Source organism: Mesocricetus auratus, unplaced genomic scaffold (genome assembly GCF_017639785.1).
Source record: "Mesocricetus auratus isolate SY011 unplaced genomic scaffold, BCM_Maur_2.0 Super-Scaffold_100004, whole genome shotgun sequence".
NCBI classification, from domain to species: domain Eukaryota; kingdom Metazoa; phylum Chordata; class Mammalia; order Rodentia; family Cricetidae; genus Mesocricetus; species Mesocricetus auratus.
This window is the reverse complement of record NW_024429189.1, coordinates 45,312,087-45,331,672: the sequence shown is the minus strand read 5'-3', so window position 1 is coordinate 45,331,672 and position 19,586 is coordinate 45,312,087. Positions and strand designations below refer to the sequence as shown.

Below are 19,586 nucleotides of genomic sequence, written 5' to 3'. Positions count from 1 at the left end.
TGTTCAGATCCTCCAGGACCACCTTCAAATGCGCATGTCACTGATACTACCAAGAAATCAGCATCTTTAGCATGGGGCAAGCCTCATTATGATGGTGGGCTTGAAATCACCGGCTATGTGGTAGAGCATCAAAAAGTAGGAGATGATGCCTGGATAAAAGATACAACAGGAACAGCCCTCAGAATCACTCAGTTTGTCGTTCCTGATCTTCAAACTAAAGAAAAATACAATTTTAGAATTAGTGCCATCAACGATGCAGGTGTCGGGGAGCCAGCAGTGATTCCAAATGTCGAAATTGTGGAGAAGGAAATGGCTCCTGATTTTGAGCTAGATGCTGAGCTGCGAAGAACACTTGTGGTTAGGGCAGGACTCAGCATCAGGATCTTTGTGCCAATTAAAGGTCGCCCTGCCCCTGAAGTGACATGGACCAAAGATAATATCAACCTGAAGCACCGAGCCAACATCGAAAATACAGAGTCATTTACCCTTCTCATCATCCCAGAATGTAACAGATATGACACCGGTAAATTTGTGATGACCATTGAAAACCCAGCTGGGAAGAAAAGTGGCTTTGTCAATGTCAGAGTCCTAGACACACCAGGTCCTGTCCTTAACCTAAGGCCTACAGACATCACAAAGGACAGTGTCACCCTACACTGGGACCTACCTCTGATAGATGGGGGCTCACGTATAACAAACTACATAGTGGAGAAACGTGAAGCAACAAGGAAATCGTACTCCACTGTCACCACTAAGTGCCATAAATGTACATATAAAGTAACTGGCTTGACAGAAGGCTGTGAATACTTCTTCAGAGTGATGGCAGAAAATGAATATGGGGTTGGTGAACCAACAGAAACTACAGAGCCTGTAAGAGCCTCTGAAGCACCATTACCCCCAGATAGCCTTAACATTATGGACATAACCAAGAGCACAGTCAGTCTGGCATGGCCCAAACCCAGGCATGATGGTGGCAGCAAGATCACTGGCTATGTGATTGAAGCCCAAAGGAAAGGGTCTGACCAGTGGACCCACATCTCAACCGTGAAAGGGTTAGAATGTGTGGTGAGGAATCTAACTGAAGGAGAGGAGTATACCTTCCAAGTGATGGCAGTAAACAGTGCCGGCAGAAGTGCCCCTAGAGAAAGCAGACCTGTCATTGTCAAGGAACAGACAATGCTTCCGGAGTTGGATCTTCGTGGCATCTATCAGAAGCTAGTCATTGCCAGAGCTGGTGACAACATCAAAGTGGAAATTCCAGTACTCGGTCGACCAAAGCCCACAGTTACATGGAAAAAAGGAGACCAAATTCTTAAACAGACACAGAGAGTTAATGTTGAAAACACAGCAACTTCCACCATCTTAAATATCAATGAGTGTGTTAGAAGTGATAGTGGACCCTATCCGCTAACAGCAAAGAACACTGTAGGAGAGGTTGGTGATGTCATAACCATTCAAGTCCATGATATTCCAGGACCACCTACAGGACCAATAAAATTTGATGAAGTGTCATCTGACTTTGTAACCTTCTCTTGGGAGCCACCAGAAAACGATGGAGGTGTACCAATAAGCAACTATGTAGTGGAAATGAGACAGACAGATAGTACTACATGGGTAGAGCTAGCAACAACTGTTATCCGTACTACCTACAAAGCCACTCGCCTGACTACAGGAGTGGAGTATCAGTTCCGTGTAAGAGCACAAAACAGATATGGAGTTGGACCTGGCATCACATCTGCATCTGTAGTTGCTAACTATCCATTTAAGGTGCCTGGGCCTCCTGGCACCCCTCAGGTTACTGCAGTCACCAAAGACTCGATGACAATTAGCTGGCATGAACCACTTTCTGATGGTGGAAGCCCGATTTTAGGATATCACATTGAAAGGAAAGAACGAAATGGCATTCTCTGGCAGACTGTGAGCAAAGCATTAGTGCCAGGCAACATTTTCAAATCAACTGGGCTTACAGATGGCATTGCTTATGAATTCCGGGTAATCGCAGAAAACATGGCAGGCAAGAGCAAACCAAGTAAGCCATCTGAACCAATGTTTGCTCTGGATCCCATTGACCCACCTGGGAAACCAGTACCTCTAAACATTACTAGACACACAGTGACACTGAAGTGGGCCAAGCCCGAATATACTGGAGGATTTAAAATCACTAGCTATGTGGTTGAAAAGAGGGACCTTCCTAATGGACGATGGCTGAAGGCCAACTTCAGCAACATTTTAGAGAATGAATTTACAGTCAGCGGCCTAACTGAAGATGCTGCTTATGAGTTCCGTGTGATTGCTAAAAATGCTGCTGGTGCCATGAGTCCACCATCTGAGCCATCAGATGCCATCACATGCAGGGATGACCTTGAAGCACCAAGAATAATGGTGGATGTTAGATTTAAGGATACTATCACATTAAAAGCTGGTGAAGCATTCAAGCTAGAAGCTGATGTTTCCGGTCGACCACCTCCAACAATGGAATGGACTAAAGATGGAAAGGAGCTTGAAGGCACAGGGAAATTAGAGATAAAAATTGCAGACTTTTCCACTCATCTGATAAACAAGGATTCGTCAAGAACAGACAGTGGGGCTTACATCCTGACAGCAACTAATCCTGGTGGTTTTGCCAAACACATTTTCAATGTCAGAGTTCTTGATAGACCAGGACCACCTGAAGGACCTTTAGCTGTGTCTGACGTGACATCAGAAAAGTGCATATTGTCATGGTTGCCTCCACTGGATGATGGAGGTGCCAAAATTGATCATTACATAGTACAGAAACGTGAAACCAGCAGGTTGGCGTGGACAAACGTTGCCACGGAAGTCCAAGTAACAAAACTGAAGGTCACTAAGCTCCTGAAAGGCAACGAATACATATTCCGTGTCATGGCTGTAAATAAATATGGAGTTGGAGAGCCACTAGAGTCGGAACCTGTGCTTGCAGTGGATCCCTATGGACCACCTGACCCACCCAAGAACCCTGAAGTCACAACTATCACCAAAGACTCCATGGTTGTGTGCTGGGGCCATCCTGACTCTGATGGTGGAAGCGAAATCATCAATTACATTGTGGAACGGCGTGATAAAGCTGGCCAACGCTGGGTAAAATGCAACAAAAAGACTCTGACTGACTTAAGGTACAAAGTGTCTGGACTGACAGAAGGACACGAATATGAGTTCAGAATTATGGCAGAAAATGCAGCTGGAATTAGTGCACCAAGTGCTACCAGCCCGTTTTATAAAGCTTGTGACACTGTGTTTAAACCTGGCCCACCGGGCAACCCACGTGTCCTTGATTCAAGCAGGTCCTCCATTTCAATTGCATGGAATAAACCCATCTATGATGGAGGTTCAGAAATCACTGGGTATATGGTTGAGATTGCCCTGCCTGAAGAAGATGAATGGCAGGTTGTCACTCCCCCAGCTGGACTCAAGGCAACTTCCTATACCATCACCAACCTCATAGAGAATCAGGAATATAAAATCCGTATCTATGCCATGAATTCTGAAGGACTTGGAGAACCGGCCCTTGTTCCTGGGACTCCAAAGGCAGAAGATAGAATGCTACCTCCAGAGATCGAACTAGATGCTGACCTACGCAAAGTTGTCACTATAAGAGCCTGTTGCACCCTGAGACTCTTTGTCCCCATCAAAGGGAGACCAGCCCCTGAGGTCAAGTGGGCCAGAGAGCATGGAGAATCTTTGGACAAAGCAAGCATTGAATCCACAAGCTCTTATACCCTGCTTATTGTTGGAAATGTTAACAGATTTGACAGTGGCAAGTACATACTAACTGTGGAGAACAGCTCGGGCAGCAAGTCTGCATTTGTCAATGTTAGAGTGCTAGATACACCCGGCCCTCCACAGAATCTAAAGATAAAGGAGGTCACAAAGACATCCGTCATGTTGACATGGGAGCCTCCTCTTATTGACGGAGGCTCAAAAATAAAGAACTACATTGTTGAGAAACGAGAATCCACAAGAAAGGCATATTCAACTGTGGCAACAAATTGCCATAAGACTTCCTGGAAAGTAGACCAGCTTCAAGAGGGCTGCAGTTACTATTTCCGAGTTCTTGCTGAAAATGAATATGGCATCGGACTGCCTGCTGAGACTGCAGAGTCTGTGAAAGCATCAGAACGACCTCTTCCTCCAGGGAAAATAACTTTGATGGACGTCACAAGAAACAGTGTCTCCCTCTCTTGGGAGAAGCCAGAACATGATGGAGGCAGCCGAATTCTTGGCTATATTGTAGAGATGCAGAGCAAAGGCAGTGACAAATGGGCCACATGTGCCACAGTGAAAGTCACCGAAGCTACCATCACTGGATTGATCCAGGGTGAAGAATACTCTTTCCGTGTTTCAGCTCAGAACGAAAAGGGAATCAGTGATCCCAGACAACTGAGTGTTCCAGTGATTGCTAAAGACCTTGTTATTCCACCCGCCTTCAAACTCCTCTTCAACACTTTCACTGTGCTGGCAGGGGAAGACCTGAAAATTGATGTACCATTCATTGGACGCCCAACACCAGCTGTCACCTGGCATAAAGATGAGGTGCCACTGAAGCAGACAACTAGAGTAAACGCAGAGAGCACAGAGAGCAATTCCCTACTGACAATAAAGGAAGCCTGCCGAGAAGATGTTGGCCATTACACAGTTAAACTGACTAACTCCGCAGGTGAAGCTACCGAAACCCTTAATGTTATTGTTCTTGACAAACCAGGGCCTCCAACTGGACCAGTCAAAATGGATGAAGTGACAGCAGACAGTGTTACTCTTTCCTGGGAGCCACCCAAGTACGATGGAGGAAGTTCTATCAATAATTACATTGTAGAGAAGCGGGACACATCCACGACCACCTGGCAAATTGTATCAGCTACCGTTGCAAGAACAACCATAAAGGCCTGCAGACTCAAGACTGGGTGTGAATATCAGTTCAGAATTGCTGCTGAAAATAGATATGGGAAGAGTACCTATCTCAATTCAGAGCCTGTGATTGCCCAGTACCCATTCAAAGTGCCAGGTCCACCTGGCACACCATTCGTCACACTTGCCTCCAAAGACAGCATGGAAGTACAGTGGCATGAGCCAGTCAGTGATGGTGGGAGCAGAGTCATTGGCTACCATCTAGAGCGCAAGGAAAGAAACAGCATCCTCTGGGTCAAGCTAAATAAAACACCTATTCCTCAAACCAAGTTCAAGACAACTGGCCTCGAAGAAGGCATTGAATATGAATTCAGAGTGTCTGCAGAGAACATTGTCGGCATTGGCAAGCCAAGTAAACCATCAGAATGTTACGTAGCTCGTGACCCATGTGATCCACCAGGACGGCCAGAGGCAATCATTGTCACAAGGAATTCTGTGACTCTTCAGTGGAAGAAACCCACCTATGACGGTGGGAGCAAGATCACTGGTTATGTTGTTGAGAAGAAAGAATTACCCGATGGCCGTTGGATGAAAGCCAGTTTTACAAATATTATTGACACCCAGTTTGAAGTAACTGGCCTAATTGAAGATCACAGATATGAATTCAGGGTTATAGCTCGAAATGCTGCAGGAGTGTTCAGTGAGCCCTCAGAAAGCACCGGAGCAATAACAGCAAGAGATGAGGTAGAGCCACCAAGAATAAGCATGGACCCCAAATACAAAGACACAGTTGTGGTTCATGCTGGCGAATCATTCAAAGTTGATGCAGATATATATGGCAAACCAATACCAACCACTCAGTGGGTAAAAGGTGACCAGGAACTTTCAAGCACAGCTCGGTTAGAAATAAAGAGCACCGACTTTGCCACCAGTCTCAGTGTCAAAGATGCAGTACGTGTTGACAGTGGCAATTACATCCTGAAGGCCAAAAATGTTGCGGGAGAGAGATCAGTTACTGTCAATGTCAAAGTTCTTGATAGACCAGGCCCACCTGAGGGACCTGTTGCTATATCAGGGGTTACAGCAGAAAAATGTACACTAGCATGGAAACCCCCACTTCAGGATGGTGGGAGTGATATCACAAATTATATTGTGGAAAGGCGAGAAACCAGCCGCCTAGTCTGGACTCTGGTTGATGCCAATGTGCAAACTCTCAGTTGCAAAGTTACAAAGCTTCTAGAAGGCAACGAATATATATTCCGCATAATGGCTGTGAACAAATACGGCGTTGGTGAACCTCTTGAATCTGAGCCATTAATTGCCAAGAATCCATTTGTAGTCCCAGATGCACCCAAAGCGCCAGAAGTTACAGCTGTGACCAAAGATTCAATGATTGTCGTGTGGGAAAGGCCAGCATTTGATGGTGGCAGTGAAATTCTAGGATATGTTCTAGAGAAGCGGGACAAAGAAGGCATAAGATGGACGAGATGCCACAAGCGTCTCATTGGAGAACTGCGCTTGAGAGTGACTGGACTCATAGAAAATCACAATTATGAATTCAGAGTCTCCGCCGAAAATGCTGCTGGGCTCAGTGAACCGAGCCCCCCTTCTGCTTACCAAAAGGCTTGTGACCCCATTTATAAGCCAGGCCCTCCAAACAACCCCAAAGTCATGGATGTTACCAGATCTTCAGTTTTCCTTTCTTGGAGCAAACCTATATATGATGGTGGCTGTGAAATCCAAGGATACATTGTTGAGAAATGTGACGTGAGTGTTGGTGAATGGACAATGTGTACACCACCAACTGGAATCAATAAAACAAATCTAGAAGTAGAGAAGCTGTTGGAAAAGCATGAATACAACTTCCGGATCTGTGCCATTAATAAAGCTGGAGTTGGGGAGCATGCTGATGTCCCTGGACCTGTAATGGTTGAAGAAAAGCTTGAAGCACCCGATATAGATCTTGACCTTGAACTAAGGAAGGTTATTAACATAAGGGCAGGCGGCTCCTTAAGGCTGTTTGTTCCTATAAAAGGTCGTCCTACACCAGAAGTTAAGTGGGGGAAGGTAGACGGTGAAATCCGAGACTCAGCTATAATTGATGTCACTAGCAGCTTTACCTCTCTTGTTCTTGATAATGTCAATCGATATGATAGTGGAAAATACACTCTCACATTAGAAAACAGCAGTGGAACAAAATCTGCTTTTGTGACTGTGAGGGTTCTGGACACACCAAGCCCACCTGTTAACCTGAAAGTCACAGAAATTACCAAAGACTCGGTATCAATTACATGGGAACCTCCTCTGTTGGATGGAGGCTCAAAAATTAAAAATTACATTGTTGAGAAACGTGAAGCCACAAGAAAATCATATGCAGCTGTTGTAACAAACTGCCATAAGAATTCTTGGAAAATTGAACAACTTCAAGAAGGTTGCAGTTACTACTTCAGAGTCACCGCTGAGAACGAATATGGTATTGGCCTTCCCGCCCGCACTGCAGATCCCATCAAGGTTGCAGAAGTCCCACAACCTCCAGGGAAAATAACTGTGGATGATGTCACCAGAAACAGTGTCTCTTTGAGTTGGACAAAGCCTGAACATGATGGTGGCAGTAAAATCATTCAGTACATTGTAGAAATGCAAGCTAAAAACACTGATAAGTGGTCAGAGTGTGCTAGGGTCAAGTCCCTTGAAGCAGTTATCACCAACCTAACTCAGGGAGAAGAATATCTTTTCAGAGTTGTTGCTGTAAATGAAAAAGGAAGAAGTGACCCTAGATCCCTTGCAGTTCCAATAATTGCCAAAGATCTGGTCATTGAGCCAGATGTAAGACCAGCATTCAGCAGTTACAGCGTACAGGTTGGCCAAGATTTGAAAATAGAGGTACCAATTTCTGGACGTCCTAAACCAACCATTTCCTGGACTAAAGATGGTGTGCCACTGAAACAGACCACAAGGATCAATGTTACTGACTCTCTTGACCTCACCACACTCAGTATTAAAGAAACTCATAAGGACGATGGCGGGCAGTACGGAATCACAGTTGCCAATGTTGTTGGTCAGAAAACAGCCGCCATTGAAATTATAACTTTAGATAAACCTGATCCTCCAAAGGGGCCTGTTAAATTTGATGAAGTCAGTGCTGAGAGTATTACATTATCCTGGAACCCTCCCTTATACACAGGAGGTTGCCAAATAACCAATTACATTGTTCAGAAAAGAGATACAACCACCACAGTATGGGATGTCGTCTCTGCTACTGTTGCCAGAACTACACTCAAAGTAACCAAGCTGAAAACTGGTACAGAATACCAATTCAGAATATTTGCTGAAAACCGATATGGACAGAGCTTTGCTTTAGAGTCTGAACCAATTGTAGCTCAATATCCCTACAAAGAACCGGGCCCTCCAGGAACACCATTTGTCACAGCCATCTCCAAAGACTCTATGGTTGTACAATGGCATGAACCAATCAATAATGGTGGAAGCCCAGTCATAGGTTACCACCTTGAGAGAAAGGAAAGGAATAGTATTTTGTGGACAAAAGTCAACAAAACCATTATTCATGACACCCAGTTTAAAGCACTGAACCTTGAAGAAGGCATTGAGTATGAATTTAGAGTTTATGCTGAAAATATTGTTGGTGTAGGCAAGGCAAGCAAGAATTCTGAATGCTATGTAGCCCGAGACCCCTGTGACCCACCAGGAACCCCAGAAGCAATAATAGTTAAGAGAAACGAAATCACTTTACAGTGGACCAAACCTGTGTATGATGGTGGAAGTATGATTACAGGTTACATCGTAGAGAAACGTGATTTACCTGAGGGTCGCTGGATGAAGGCCAGTTTCACAAATGTCATTGAAACTCAATTCACTGTGTCAGGACTTACTGAAGATCAAAGATATGAATTCAGAGTCATTGCAAAGAATGCAGCTGGTGCAATAAGTAAGCCCTCTGATAGCACCGGACCAATAACTGCCAAGGATGAGGTTGAACTCCCACGGATTTCAATGGATCCAAAATTCAGAGACACAATCGTGGTAAATGCTGGAGAAACATTCAGACTTGAGGCTGATGTCTATGGCAAGCCCCTACCCACCATTGAGTGGTTAAGAGGAGATAAGGAAATTGAAGAATCTGCTAGATGTGAAATAAAAAACACAGATTTCAAAGCTTTACTTATTGTAAAAGACGCCATTCGAATTGATGGTGGACAGTATATTTTGAGAGCCTCTAACGTTGCTGGTTCTAAGTCATTCCCAGTAAATGTGAAAGTGCTAGACAGACCAGGACCTCCAGAAGGGCCAGTTCAGGTTACAGGAGTCACATGTGAAAAATGCACTTTGGCATGGTCTCCACCACTTCAAGATGGCGGCAGTGACATTTCTCACTATGTCGTTGAGAAGCGAGAAACTAGTCGACTCGCATGGACCGTAGTTGCTTCAGAAGTTGTAACTAACTCTCTGAAAGTTACCAAGCTCTTAGAAGGGAATGAATATATTTTCCGAATAATGGCTGTCAACAAGTACGGTACTGGAGAGCCTTTGGAATCTGCTCCAGTGCTCATGAAAAATCCATTTGTGCTTCCTGGACCACCAAAGAATTTGGAAGTCACAAACATTGCCAAGGACTCTATGACCGTCTGCTGGAATCGGCCAGACAGTGATGGTGGAAGTGAGATTATTGGTTATATTGTGGAGAAGAGAGACAGAAGTGGCATTCGGTGGATTAAATGCAACAAACGCCGCATCACAGATTTGCGGCTCAGGGTAACAGGATTAACAGAAGACCATGAATATGAATTCAGAGTCTCTGCAGAAAATGCCGCTGGAGTGGGAGAGCCAAGTCCAGCTACCATTTACTATAAGGCTTGCGATCCTGTGTTCAAACCTGGCCCACCCACCAATGCACACGTTGTAGACACCACTAAAAATTCAATTACACTTGCCTGGAGCAAACCTATCTATGATGGTGGCAGTGAGATCCTGGGCTACATCGTAGAAATCTGTAAAGCAGATGAAGATGAATGGCAAATAGTCACTCCACAGACTGGCCTGAGAGTCACTCGATTTGAAATTTCCAAACTCACTGAACACCAAGAATACAAAATACGAGTTTGTGCCCTCAACAAAGTTGGTTTAGGTGAGGCCGCCTCAGTTCCTGGTACCGTGAAACCAGAAGATAAACTTGAAGCTCCGGAACTCGACCTTGACTCTGAGTTAAGAAAAGGAATTGTTGTAAGAGCTGGTGGATCTGCCAGAATCCATATTCCTTTCAAAGGTCGTCCAACACCTGAGATCACTTGGTCTAAAGAGGAAGGTGAATTCACAGATAAAGTCCAAATTGAGAAGGGAATTAACTTCACCCAACTCTCAATAGATAACTGTGACAGAAATGATGCTGGGAAATACATTCTCAAGCTGGAGAACAGCAGCGGGTCAAAGACAGCTTTTGTAACTGTGAAAGTACTTGACACCCCAGGGCCACCACAGAATTTAGCTGTCAAGGAAGTGAGAAAAGACTCTGTTCTTCTGGTATGGGAACCGCCTCTCATTGACGGTGGGGCAAAGGTCAAGAACTATGTAATTGACAAGCGAGAGTCAACCCGAAAAGCCTATGCCAATGTGAGTAGTAAATGCAATAAAACAAGCTTCAAAGTTGAGAATCTGACCGAAGGAGCCATTTATTACTTCAGAGTCATGGCTGAGAATGAATTTGGAGTTGGTGTTCCTGCGGAAACCTCTGATGCTGTGAAGGCTTCTGAGCCTCCTTCCCCACCAGGAAAGGTAACACTCACCGACGTGTCCCAAACCAGCGCATCACTTATGTGGGAGAAACCTGAACATGATGGTGGTAGCAGAATCCTGGGGTATGTGGTTGAAATGCAGCCCAAAGGAACGGAAAAGTGGAGCATAGTGGCTGAATCCAAAGTCTGTAATGCAGTTGTCACTGGCCTGAGCTCTGGACAAGAATATCAGTTCCGTGTCAAAGCTTACAACGAGAAAGGAAAAAGTGACCCAAGAGTGCTTGGCGTTCCTGTCATAGCCAAGGACTTGACTATACAGCCTAGTTTTAAGTTGCCATTTAATACATACAGTGTCCAAGCTGGAGAGGATCTGAAAATAGAAATTCCAGTCATAGGCCGCCCAAGACCAAAAATTTCTTGGGTCAAAGATGGTGAGCCTCTTAAACAGACTACAAGAGTAAATGTTGAAGAAACAGCTACTTCGACTATTTTGCATATTAAAGAAAGTAGTAAAGATGACTTTGGAAAATATAGTGTCACAGCAACAAACAGTGCAGGCACAGCAACAGAAAACCTCAGCATTATCGTTTTGGAAAAGCCTGGCCCTCCAGTTGGACCAGTGAAGTTTGATGAAGTTAGTGCAGACTTTGTGGTCATATCTTGGGAGCCTCCAGCCTACACTGGTGGGTGCCAAATAAGCAACTACATTGTAGAGAAGCGAGACACTACCACCACCAACTGGCAGATGGTGTCAGCAACAGTTGCCAGAACGACCATTAAAATCGGCAAACTGAAAACGGGTACTGAATACCAGTTTAGGATTTTTGCTGAGAACAGGTATGGAAAGAGTGCTCCCTTGGACTCTAAACCAGTTGTTGTACAGTATCCATTTAAAGAACCTGGACCTCCTGGGACCCCTTTTGTGACATCTGTCTCAAAAGATCAAATGCTTGTGCAATGGCACGAACCAGTTAATGATGGAGGCAGCAAAGTTATTGGCTACCATCTTGAACAGAAGGAAAAGAATAGCATTCTGTGGGTCAAGTTGAATAAGATCCCCATCCAAGATACCAAATTCAAAACCACTGGGCTTGATGAAGGACTTGAATATGAGTTCAGAGTTTCTGCTGAGAACATTGTGGGCATTGGCAAGCCTAGCAAAGTGTCAGAGTGCTATGTTGCGCGTGACCCGTGTGATCCACCTGGCCGTCCTGAAGCCATTGTTATCACAAGAAATAGTGTCACACTCAAATGGAAGAAACCTGCTTATGATGGTGGCAGCAAGATAACTGGTTATATTATAGAAAAGAAAGACCTACCTGATGGCCGATGGATGAAAGCCAGCTTCACCAATGTTGTGGAAACTGAATTTACAGTGACTGGACTTGTAGAAGACCAAAGATACGAATTTAGAGTAATTGCAAGAAATGCAGCTGGCAACTTTAGTGAGCCGTCTGAAAGCAGTGGTGCCATCACTGCAAGAGATGAAATTGATGCACCAAATGCCTCACTGGACCCAAAATATAGAGATGTCATCATTGTTCATGCAGGAGAGACCTTTGTTCTTGAAGCCGATATCCGCGGCAAACCTATACCTGATATAGTTTGGTCAAAAGATGGGAACGAACTTGAAGAAACAGCTGCTCGGATGGAAATTAAATCTACTCTCCAGAAAACGACCCTTGTCGTCAAAGACTGCATCCGTACTGATGGAGGGCAGTACACCTTGAAGCTCAGCAATGTCGGTGGCACCAAGACTATACCTATCACCGTAAAGGTGCTGGATAGGCCAGGGCCTCCTGAAGGACCTCTTAAAGTCACCGGAGTTACAGCCGAAAAGTGTTACCTGGCATGGAACCCACCCTTGCAAGATGGCGGTGCTGGGATTTCACATTACATCATTGAAAAGAGGGAAACAAGCAGACTCTCCTGGACCCAGGTTGCCACTGAGGTACAGGCCCTTAACTACAAAGTCACTAAATTACTTCCTGGGAATGAATACATTTTCCGGGTTATGGCAGTGAATAAATATGGAATTGGAGAGCCCCTTGAATCTGAGCCTGTGATAGCCTGTAATCCTTATAAGCTTCCAGGCCCTCCTTCAACACCAGAGGCCTCAGCAATCACCAAAGACTCCATGGTACTCACATGGACACGGCCAGTGGATGACGGCGGTGCTGAAATTGAGGGGTACATTCTTGAAAAGCGAGACAAGGAGGGAATAAGATGGACCAAGTGCAACAAGAAAGCATTAACGGATCTTCGGTTCAGGGTCACTGGCCTCACCGAAGGCCATTCCTATGAGTTCAGAGTCGCTGCTGAGAATGCAGCTGGCATTGGGGAACCCAGTGAGCCTTCCACTTTCTACCGGGCATGTGACGCCTTGTACCCTCCAGGTCCACCAAGTAACCCCAAAGTGACAGATACCTCCAGGTCCTCTGTCTCCTTAGCCTGGAATAAGCCCATTTATGATGGTGGTGCACCTGTCAGAGGCTATGTTATTGAGCTCAAGGAAGCCGCTGCCGATGAATGGACTACCTGTACTCCACCGTCAGGGCTGCAAGGGAAGCAGTTCACAGTGACCAAGTTGAAAGAGAATGCCGAGTACAACTTCCGTATCTGCGCTTTCAATACCGAAGGTGTAGGTGAACCCGCCACTATCCCCGGCTCTGTCGTTGCTCAGGAGAGGGCAGAGCCACCAGAAATAGAACTTGATGCTGATCTCAGAAAGGTGGTCACTCTTCGTGCAAGTGCCACTCTGCGCTTATTTGTCACTATCAAAGGCCGGCCAGAACCGGAAGTTAAATGGGAAAAGGCCGAAGGCATTCTCACAGAGAGGGCCCAGATTGAGGTGACTAGTTCATATACAATGCTGGTGATTGACAACGTGACCAGATTTGACAGTGGGAGATACAACCTCACCCTAGAAAACAACAGTGGCTCCAAGACGGCTTTTGTCAATGTCAGAGTTCTTGACTCACCAAGTGCACCTGTGAATCTGACTGTGAGAGAAGTGAAGAAAGACTCAGTGACACTGTCCTGGGAGCCACCACTTATTGATGGAGGCGCAAAGATTACAAACTATATTGTTGAGAAACGAGAAACTACAAGAAAAGCTTATGCTACCATTACAAACAACTGCACTAAGAACAATTTCAAAATTGAAAATCTACAAGAAGGGTGTTCTTATTACTTCCGAGTCCTGGCTTCCAATGAATATGGGATTGGTTTACCAGCTGAAACAACAGAACCTGTTAAAGTGTCTGAACCACCACTGCCCCCTGGAAGGGTGACCCTGGTAGATGTAACCCGTAATACAGCTACAATTAAGTGGGAGAAGCCAGAAAGCGATGGTGGCAGCAAAATCACTGGTTATGTGGTGGAAATGCAGACAAAAGGCAGTGAAAAGTGGAGCATGTGCACACAAGTGAAGACGCTGGAGGCAACCATTTCTGGCCTAACTGCAGGAGAAGAATATGTCTTCCGGGTAGCTGCAGTTAACGAAAAAGGAAGAAGTGACCCAAGACAGCTTGGAGTGCCAGTCATTGCCAAAGATATTGAAATAAAACCTTCAGTTGAGCTTCCTTTCAATACTTTCAATGTTAAGGCTAAGGACCAACTCAAAATTGACATCCCATTCAAAGGAAGACCTCAAGCTACTGTGGCCTGGCAAAAAGATGGTCAGGTTCTTAGAGAGACAACTAGAGTCAACGTGTCTTCCACAAAGACTGTAACAACGTTATCTATTAAAGAAGCTTCAAGAGAAGATGTTGGAACGTACGAATTGTGCGTTTCCAATTCTGCTGGATCTATAACAGTTCCTATTACTGTCATTGTCCTTGACAGGCCAGGACCTCCAGGACCCATAAGCATTGATGAAGTTAGTTGTGACAATGTGTCCATTTCTTGGAATCCTCCAGAATATGATGGTGGCTGCCAAATTAGCAACTATATTGTTGAGAAGAGGGAAACCACTTCTACAACATGGCAAGTAGTTTCACAAGCAGTGGCGAGAACGTCCATTAAAATAGTTCGCTTGACAACAGGGAGTGAGTATCAGTTCCGTGTTTGTGCAGAGAATCGGTATGGCAAGAGCTCCTACAGCGAATCCTCAGCTGTTGTTGCTGAGTATCCATTCAGCCCCCCAGGGCCTCCTGGTACTCCTAAAGTTATGCATGCCACAAAATCTACCATGGTTGTAAGCTGGCAGGTGCCGGTTAATGATGGAGGAAGCCAAGTCATTGGCTACCACCTTGAATACAAAGAAAGAAGCAGCATCCTCTGGTCAAAGGCAAACAAAGCGCTCATTGCAGATACTCAGATGAAGGTCTCTGGTCTTGATGAGGGGCTGATGTATGAGTACCGTGTATATGCCGAGAACATTGCTGGAATTGGCAAATGCAGTAAAGCGTGTGAGCCAGTCCCTGCAAGAGACCCTTGTGACCCTCCTGGACAACCTGAAGTTACCAATATCACAAGGAAATCAGTGTCACTTAAGTGGTCTAAACCACGTTATGATGGTGGAGCTAAGATCACTGGATACATTGTTGAACGCAGAGAACTGCCTGATGGCAGGTGGCTGAAGTGCAACTTCACTAATGTACAGGAAACATACTTTGAAGTAACTGAGCTCACTGAAGACCAGCGCTATGAATTCCGCGTCTTTGCAAGAAATGCTGCTGACTCGGTTAGTGAACCATCTGAATCCACTGGACCTATTACGGTGAAAGATGACGTTGAGGCGCCAAGAATTATGATGGATGTCAAATTCCGAGATGTCATTGTTGTCAAAGCTGGAGAAGTCCTTAAAATAAATGCAGACATTGCAGGGCGACCTCTACCAGTAATTTCCTGGGCCAAAGATGGGATAGAAATTGAAGAAAGGGCAAAAACAGAAATTGTCTCAACAGACTATAATACCACATTAACTGTTAAAGACTGTGTAAGACGAGACACTGGACAGTATGTACTTACACTGAAGAATGTGGCAGGAACAAGGACTATGGCAGTTAACTGTAAAGTACTTGATAAGCCTGGCCCACCAGCAGGACCACTTGAAATAACTGGCCTCACTGCTGAGAAGTGCTCTCTTTCCTGGGGCCGTCCGCAGGAAGATGGAGGTGCAGATATAGACTACTACATTGTAGAAAAGCGTGAAACAAGCCGCCTCGCATGGACAATATGTGAAGCCGAGTTGAGGACAACATCTTGCAAGGTGACCAAGCTACTCAAAGGCAACGAATATATCTTTAGAGTAACTGGGGTTAATAAATACGGTGTCGGTGAGCCCCTAGAAAGCATGCCTGTGAAGGCACTAGATCCGTTCACCATTCCTAGCCCACCCACATCTTTGGAAATCACATCTGTGACCAAAGATTCCATGACACTTTGCTGGTCAAGACCTGAGACTGATGGAGGCAGTGATATCTCTGGATACATAATTGAAAGACGCGAGAAGAACAGCCTACGGTGGGTGCGCGTGAATAAAAAACCAGTTTATGATCTGAGAGTGAAGTCAACAGGACTCCGGGAAGGATGTGAATATGAGTATCGGGTTTTTGCAGAAAACGCTGCTGGCCTAAGTCTTCCAAGTGAAACATCTCCCTTAGTTCGAGCAGAAGACCCAGTATTCCTGCCATCTCCTCCATCCAAACCCAGAATTGTAGACTCAAGCAAGACAACTATCACCATCAGTTGGGTTAAGCCTTTGTTTGATGGTGGGGCTCCAATAACCGGATATACGGTAGAATACAAAAGAACTGACGAAACTGACTGGAAAGCTGCCATTCAGAGCTTCAGAGGCACAGAATACACAATGAGTGGGCTAACAACAGGAGCTGAATATGTTTTCAGAGTGAGGTCTGTCAATAAGGTTGGTGCCAGTGACCCCAGTGATAGCTCCGACCCCCAGGTAGCAAAAGAAAGAGAAGAAGAACCTGTATTTGATGTTGACACTGAAATGAGGAAGACTTTGATTGTCAAGGCTGGCTCCTCATTTACCATGACTGTTCCTTTCAGAGGAAGACCAGTACCCAATGTCTCCTGGAGTAAGCCTGACACTGACCTCCGCACTAGAGCATACATTGATTCCACTGATTCTCGTACATCACTTACTATCGAAAATGCCAGCAGAAACGACTCTGGAAAATACACACTAACAATTCAGAATGTTTTGAGTGCTGCTTCAATGACCTTCGTTGTCAAAGTTTTAGATTCCCCAGGTCCTCCAGCGAATATTACTGTTCGTGAAGTAACCAAGGAGACTGCTATGCTGTCCTGGGATGTTCCTGAAAATGATGGTGGAGCACCAGTGAAAAATTATCACATAGAAAAACGTGAGGCCAGCAAGAAGGCATGGGTATCTGTCACTAACAACTGCAACCACCTCTCTTACAAAGTAACCAACTTACAAGAAGGAGCTATTTACTACTTCAGAGTGTCTGGAGAAAATGAATTTGGTGTTGGTGTGCCAGCTGAAACAAAAGAAGGCGTCAAAATAACAGGTACATATTAAGAACAAAATATGCTAGAATAATGTGACTCACTCTAGTTATATTTAGTCTTAAAGACTTTTGGTTCACAGCCCCAAACTATTTATGCCATAGTACTAAACAAATCTTCAATAATTGACATAGCTGGAAAGTTAACATAAGATTTATTGAATTTAAGTATAACCAAATCTAGCTACACATACTATATGAAATTTCTTACAAGATTACTCCTTTTGTCCCTCCATTATATACCCACAATGAATTTTGTCATTTTATCTGATTATTTGAGACTTAATTTAAATTTGACTACTGTAACATATGACATAGCTTAGTGGAGCTTTGATTGGCCAAAGAGTCAAAGTTGTCCCATAAATAGACTCAAGTCAAAGTAGATTCATGGCCTTGATTTAAGTTTTTCTTTGACAAGGTATGAAGGATGCATGTTGTGGGGGGATGTAATAGCTGTCCCCTTTCTTTCAATGATTCATTTTTCTTCTTTAGAAAAACCAAGCCCACCAGAAAAACTTGGAGTAACAAGTGTATCCAAAGACAGTGTTTCGCTGAGCTGGTTGAAGCCAGAACACGATGGTGGAAGCAGAGTCGTACATTATGTTGTTGAAGCACTGGAAAAAGGACAGAAAAACTGGGTTAAATGTGCAGTGGTAAAAACAACCCACCAGGTTGTTTCCGGTCTGAGAGAGAATCACGAATACTTCTTCCGGGTCTTTGCAGAAAACCAAGCTGGTCTGAGTGACCCAAGAGAGCTCCTGCTTCCTGTCCTCATAAAGGATCAGCTAGGCATGTCTAATTTTATCTATAAGCAAATTTTCATTTTCTGCATTAAAGTAAGTTAATTTTTTAGGCATTTTTACCTTTATTTTCTATATTTCTATTTTTCAGAACCACCTGAAATTGATATGAAGAATTTCCCAAGTCATACTGTGTATGTTAGAGCTGGTTCCAACCTTAAAGTTGACATTCCAGTTTCTGGAAAACCGCTACCCAAAGTGACCTTATCAAGAGATGGCATGCCCCTGAAGGCTACCATGAGATTTAATACTGAGATAACTGCTGAGAACCTGACCATCAATCTTAAAGAAAGTGTTACTGCTGATGCTGGAAGATATGAGATCACTGCTGCCAACTCCAGTGGAACCACCAAAACTTTCATTAACATCATTGTCCTGGACAGGCCTGGTCCTCCTACTGGCCCCGTCACCATTAGTGATATCACTGAAGAAAGTGTGACTCTCAAATGGGAGCCACCAAAGTATGATGGTGGAAGCCATGTTACCAATTACATTGTACTGAAGAGAGAAACAAGTACAGCAGTATGGTCTGAAGTCTCAGCAACAGTGGCAAGAACCATGATTAAAGTCATGAAACTGACCACAGGAGAAGAGTACCAGTTCCGAATCAAGGCAGAAAACCGATTTGGCATCAGTGATCACATAGATTCTGCTTGTGTAGTTGTCAAACTGCCATACAGTAAGTTGTTGACCTTAGACACCCCAGATTGCTGTTTACTATATAAATGTGCTAAATGCCTCTACTAACCTATGGGTTTTCTCTCTTTTATAGCAACACCTGGACCACCATCTACACCCTGGGTATCTAATGTTACTCGAGAAAGCATCACTGTGGGCTGGCATGAGCCAGTGTCCAATGGAGGCAGTGCAGTCATAGGCTACCACTTGGAAATGAAAGACAGAAATAGTATTTTGTGGCAAAAAGCCAACAAAATGATCATCCGCACAACTCACTTCAAAGTCACAACAATCAGTGCTGGACTTATTTATGAATTCAGAGTGTATGCCGAAAATGCTGCTGGTATTGGAAAACCCAGCCATGCTTCTGAACCTGTCTTGGCCATTGATGCCTGTGGTACGTACTTGTCAGATGTATTTGTTATGAGAAGAGCAGTTCTGATAACTTAAAATGTAAATTTCATTTCTTCAAAACAAAATGAATTGGTCTAACTGATCTGCCTTCTCATTATTGCAGAACCTCCAAGAAATGTTCGGATCACTGATATTTCAAAGAACTCTGTCAACCTTTCATGGCAACAACCAGCTTTTGATGGAGGAAGCAAGATTACAGGCTACATCGTTGAGAGACGTGACCTTCCAGATGGGAGATGGACCAAGGCCAGCTTCACCAATGTTATTGAGACTCAATTCACCGTTTCTGGCTTGACTCAGAATTCCCAGTATGAATTCCGGGTCTTTGCTAGAAATGCTGTTGGTTCCATTAGCAATCCATCTGAGGTTGTAGGCCCCATCACATGCATTGACTCTTATGGTAAGCAGTTTTCACTCACTGTTTTCTTTAATGACTTTTACCATTTGTTTTAATGGATTGTGGGAGTAACTACAAGCTAGCTCAAATGAATACTTAGGGATATTCTTTAATCACTTCACGTCTCCCTTGACTTCACTAAAAATGATAAGATTTTGATGGCAGTATAGCTAAAGGTCTTTCAAAC

The 19,586-nt window shown here is 44.4% G+C and overlaps 1 protein-coding gene across 18 annotated transcripts in view; it reads left to right on the top strand.

Moving 5' to 3' along the window:
- Positions 1-19,586, top strand: part of Ttn (titin) — a 273,546-nt gene that overhangs the window by 224,139 nt on the left and 29,821 nt on the right. For all 18 annotated transcript variants that reach the window (XM_040745671.1, XM_040745672.1, XM_040745669.1 and 15 more), the window contains 5 exons: positions 8-17,113; positions 17,603-17,899; positions 18,002-18,589; positions 18,683-18,985; positions 19,106-19,402. In XM_040745671.1, the coding sequence (XP_040601605.1) occupies positions 8-17,113; positions 17,603-17,899; positions 18,002-18,589; positions 18,683-18,985; positions 19,106-19,402 (18,591 nt within the window). The remainder of the gene's footprint in view (positions 1-7; positions 17,114-17,602; positions 17,900-18,001; positions 18,590-18,682; positions 18,986-19,105; positions 19,403-19,586) is intronic.